General features: G+C 43.9%; 1 protein-coding gene across 1 annotated transcript; it reads left to right on the forward strand.

The window, feature by feature from the left end:
- The first annotated feature begins 672 nt into the window (after positions 1–672).
- BTG1 (BTG anti-proliferation factor 1) lies at positions 673–4,365 on the forward strand. The gene is made up of 2 exons (XM_077832410.1): positions 673–989; positions 3,078–4,365. Exons 1-2 carry the CDS (start codon positions 842–844, stop codon positions 3,440–3,442), a joined length of 513 nt encoding a protein of 170 aa, XP_077688536.1. The 5' UTR covers positions 673–841; the 3' UTR covers positions 3,443–4,365.
- The last annotated feature ends 987 nt before the right edge of the window (positions 4,366–5,352 follow it).

Below are 5,352 nucleotides of genomic sequence, written 5' to 3' on the forward strand. Positions count from 1 at the left end.
CCAATTTATTGGCGCATAAGCTTTCATGGGCTACAGCCCACTTCATGAGATGCATAGAATGGAACTAGACACAGCAAAGCTATAGATAGATATTGAGCTCTCTATGTATGAATTCTTTATTGTCCGTGGACAGAGGATTTTCCGTGTAGGCATACTTATACTCGATTGGTATAAGCCTGCCTGTAGAAGTAGTAGTGTGCATGTGGATAGTTCTCACTTTGTATACAGCCTTCATTATTTATACACGCGTGCACCCTAATGTGCACGCTCAGATACGTTTTGTCTCTCTTCATAACCCCTTCTCTCGAAGTACAAATCCTGACATGTCTGTGCCTCTCCTATATTTCATTGAGCTATAGCTTATCTAGCTATATATGTATGTATTGCACAGGCCCTTCCCCCAGTCGCCGCATCCGCAGCTGCCGCTGCTTCTGCCCCCCGCCGCTCTCAGCCCCAGACGTTCTGTCCCACGCAGCTGCCGCCTCCCAGCGCCTCTCGCCTCCCCGCTCTATTTGTTTACAATCAGATTACGTCACCCCTCCCCGGACCCCGCCCTCCCGAGCGCGCGTCACAATGGTGCGATCGCGGGATTGGTGGCTGAGGGTTCCCGGCCCCGGCCATCCCCGACGCCATTTCCGTCCGGCGGCGGCTATAAGAGGCGGCGCACGGAGGCGGCTCTCCTTGTCCCTCGCAGCAGGAGATGCTCGCTGTTTTGCCGGTGTCGCCGCCGCTGCTGTTGCCGCCGCCCCCCTGTCTGAGGAGGGGGCCCCCGCCCCCCCGGGATGTGAGCAGGGGTGCGCTGCTCTCTTGACCCCGCGTTAGAGCCGCGCCCGCCGCCCCCATGCATCCCGCCCTGTACACCCGGGCCAGCATGATACGCGAGATCGCCGCGGCCGTGGGCTTCATCTCCAAGTTCCTGCGCACCAAGGGGCTGATGAACGAGCGGCAGCTGCAGACTTTCAGCCAGAGCCTGCAGGAGCTGCTGGCAGGTGAGGGGCGGCGCCGCGCGGCCCGGGGCTGCTCTGGCGAGCGGGGCGCCGTCCTCCGCCCGCGCTGCCCGCGTCCGCCGGGCCTGGGCGGTGCGGGGGAGTCACCCTGCCACCCGCTCGGAGGTGGTCGCTGGACGCTGGGCCACACGGGAGCCGCCCCCGTACCTGTTGGGGCGCAGTGCCGCCTCCCGCCCGGGATGGCTCCCCACACGGGATCCCTTCCCCCCCTCAGCTGTTGGGGCGCAGTGTGCGTCCCGTGGGGGCTCCCCACACGGGATCTCTTCCCCCCCTCAGCTGTTGGGGCGCAGTGTGCGTCCCGTGGGGGCTCCCCACACGGGATCCCTTCCCCCCCTCAGCTGTTGGCCCACCTTGGATCCCTTTATTCTCCTATCCCCGGAGCTCCGTTTGCCCCAAGTGTTCTTACAAGCCCTAGTTATTCTGCTTGCCTCTTTCCCAGTACCTAGCACAACCACCCTTCCTCCTTGCCCTTTTGTCACTTTCCAGTTCCTAAACCGGGCCTCTAATTTGTATCTTTGTCATGAGACAAAGACGCACGACTGGCTTCTGGGAAGAAACCTCTCCAGCGTTTTAAAACTCTGCAGTTTTATACAGTGCCTGAGTTTGTCCGAGACAGGAATGCTTTTTAGAAAGCCACAATATCTGATAGTGTAGTCAGCCAACATCATGTATCTTGTTTTGGTTTCTAGTATTATAATACTGTAAAATAGTTTTTACATATGGAAAATCAGGGTCCCTTCCTGGCTGCTTACCAAGGTGGTGGAGAAGGGGGGAGAGATTTAAAGGGAAGCATCTGACGTTTTACAAAAGTCTGTTTGGACACAGACAGATAACAAAAAGAAAAGGAATACTAGTGGCAACTCAGACTAATCAATTTATTTGAGCATAAGCTTTCGTGAACTAAAGCTCACTTCATCGGATGCATTCAGTTTCCATGCTGAATGCATCCGATGAAATGAGCTGTAGTTCACGAAAGCTTATGCTCAAATAAATTGGTTAGTCTGAGTTGCCACTAGTATTCCTTTTCTTTTTGTGAATACAGACTAACAGGGCTGCTACTCTGAAACCAGACAGATAACAGAATCTCTGAAAGCAGTCTGCAGTTTGTGATGTGCCGAAAACCCCATTCAGTTTCAAGTGTAAAATGTATTTAAATTGTTTTTATATCTGAAAGTATATTATGGAAATGGGAGTCTGGTTTCTTCAGGACCTATTTTCCAGAAAATGCACTGTAGAAATCTTTCTATTGTGGTAACCTTCAAAGGCACCATTCAGGGTCCTTTGTCCTAGGTGCTATACAACTCCATAGGAAAATGTGATTCTTTCCCTATACAGTTTCTGATCCAAGGGCCAGGTTCTGATATATTTCGGTGGCCTTACCCAGCTACTTGGGTAACTATGGTGAGTAGAGGTATCAGAATTTAGAGCTAGGACAACAAACCTTATAGAGAGGTATGCAGTAAGATGAACATTCAAAATACATAAGGTCTTTATTTTAAATTGCCAGTCTGTTTTCCCTATTATAGTTTTCATTAGCAGTACTTGCAATGGGAAAATAACGCTGAAATGTATCAACATGCTATTTAACTGTATTTTTCCTCTAAAAGTTGAGAATATTAGTAATTTGGGATAACTGAAGCCCATAAACTTCTTACTGCTTCACAGCTTGATACTATGGTTTTGTAATGTGTCATGCTTATAGTATAGGTGCATGTTACACGGAGTATTTGAATCATTTTTAAAAATGTGTTGAGTAAAAGTAATGATTTAGTTGTAGTTAACTCTTGAAAAATACTTGCCACATGAGATCACAGTAGGTAGTGTAAATTACCTTGCAAATATTTAAGAGCTCATCTTGAGTTTTTCCACTGTCTTTCAGGTGTACAGTTTATAATAACGTTAGATGTTCTGACAATGTTAGTCACTTACTAAGCTGGAAAAATCAAATCTCCTGACACTGTCAAGTGTGAAATGGGTAAAAAATTAGTGAACATGACAATCCTAGTACGTCTTTCTGACTCTGTTATCTAGAGCTAAGCAGCAAAATCTTTTTTTTCCCTTATTCTGTAGAGCATTATAAACATCACTGGTTCCCAGAAAAGCCATGCAAGGGATCAGGTTACCGTTGTATCCGGATCAACCATAAAATGGATCCTCTGATTGGACAGGCAGCACAACGGATTGGACTGAGCGGTCAGGAACTGTTCCGGCTTCTTCCAAGTGAACTCACTCTATGGGTTGACCCATATGAAGTCTCCTATCGTATCGGAGAGGATGGCTCGATCTGTGTGCTGTATGAAGCTGCACCAGCAGGAGGTAGCCAAAATAACACCAACATGCAAATGGTAGACAGCAGAATAAGCTGTAAGGAGGAACTTCTCTTGGGCAGAACAAGCCCTTCCAAAAACTACAATATGATGACTGTATCAGGTTAAGATATAGTCTATGGATGGATCACCTTAAAATGGATGGATAAAATTGGTTTTTACTTTGGGTGGGCTCCTCTGGGGATGGATTATGGAATTTAAACCATGTCACAGCTGTGAAGATCTGGCACACAATAGAGTGGTAAACTTTCAAGTGACAGTGCCGTAGTTTGGACAGTACCTTTTCAGTGATTTAATAGCCTGTGAGTCAGAATGATCACTTTATTTGCTAGGGAGTGAAGAAGTCCAAGGAAGGTTTCAGTTTCTCCCAGACATCTTACTTTTTACACAAATTATTTCAATCCAAATCTGTATTTATAAAGTTACTCTCTGCAGTTCGTCTTGCAGAGGAAATTTGCACTATTACATTTACAAATTGTTACATTTTTGGCAGCTCAGTAACAAGACTTGTTAAAAACATGATAGTACTGGAAATTTTCTGACTTTTACCTAGCACTTACAATATGTATAAATGTACATAAAACAAACTGGTAAGCATGACCTGGGGAAATGGTCAGATCTTCATATTGTGTATTGGCCTTGAAAGTAACAAGTGACCAGAATCTGCCATGGCAACAGGCTTTAAAAAAAGACCATATAAAGACACTGTCTGAACTGTGGTGTTAGCACCAGCCAGCTATCTGTACATTTGCTAGCTTGTAGTTTTCTAAGACTGAGTAAACTTCTTATTTTTAGAAAGTGGAGGTCTGGTTTGTAATTTCCTTGTATGTAATTGGGTAAAAGTTTTTTCCACAAACCACCATCTATTTTGTGAACTTTGTTAGTCATCTTTTATTTGGTAAATTATGAACTGGTGTAAATTTGTACAGTTCATGTATATTGATTGTGGCAAAGTTGTACAGATTTCTATATTTTGGATGAGAAATTTTTCTTCTCTCTATAATAAATTGTTTCCTATCTTGGCATTTTAATTAATCTCTTGTCGTGATTATATAGGATCAGGCAAATGATTTATCCTCCCAGTAGATGTAAAATAGGTACTGTACTCTAAAGGATAAGACCATCAATGGCACGCTGTTGGGAAACACTTGATACAGCCATGGATTAATGAAGATCACTTGTATACAAACACTTGGGAAGTCTAGGCAAACACAGTATTTTAACATGTCACTTTCATACCTTTTTAAAATCAGTCATAATATGGAAATAACTTCAGGGCCAATAATTCCAGGATATGAGGAAAAGGGACAAATAACATCCACCAAAGATGACTTGAATAAATCCAGAGGATTAAAGTTTACATGGCTTCCTGATGAAGTGAGGATATAGCAAACTTAAGTGTCCATTTTGATCCACCTTTGGGGAAGAAAAGTTTTCAATTCTTTCCTGATGGATTCATTGCTCTATTAGGTGTTCCTGGGACAAATGTCCCGTAGCCTTAAGAGCAGGTTAACCACTTGGCAGAAAGGTTGGTTGCCTTTCACTTTTCTTCAGATGCAAGCAAGACTTTCACTTATAAATCAGTATGATGGGATTCAGCAAACTAAAGGTACGTTGTTTTTTTCTTTCCCAGATTTAAAAAGATGACTGATACACTTTTCAATATGTGCATATCAATTTAGTATTTTTCCAAGTTAATGAATGGTTAGATGGCTCAATTAAGCACCCCACTAAAGGCAAAATCTTACAAGGGTTAGTTACACTTGAGAAGAAGTTCTATACTACTTTACTGCCATTTATTAAAATACTGAGATGAGACATGATTTTCGGATCCATGATCTAATATGCACATTATGTTTCATGAGCATGAAATAAAATGCCTACACAACTCAGTTCCCTTCCAGTAATGTCACTCCTTACATAAAGCTGTAACTGATAAGCAAGTGCATGGCAGAATCATTACTCTGATCTAAATTAAGTTATTGTCAAAAGAAGTTTGTCAAATTAATTGGAGACTT

The sequence above is a fragment of the Eretmochelys imbricata genome, chromosome 1 (assembly GCF_965152235.1).
Source record: "Eretmochelys imbricata isolate rEreImb1 chromosome 1, rEreImb1.hap1, whole genome shotgun sequence".
NCBI classification, from domain to species: domain Eukaryota; kingdom Metazoa; phylum Chordata; order Testudines; family Cheloniidae; genus Eretmochelys; species Eretmochelys imbricata.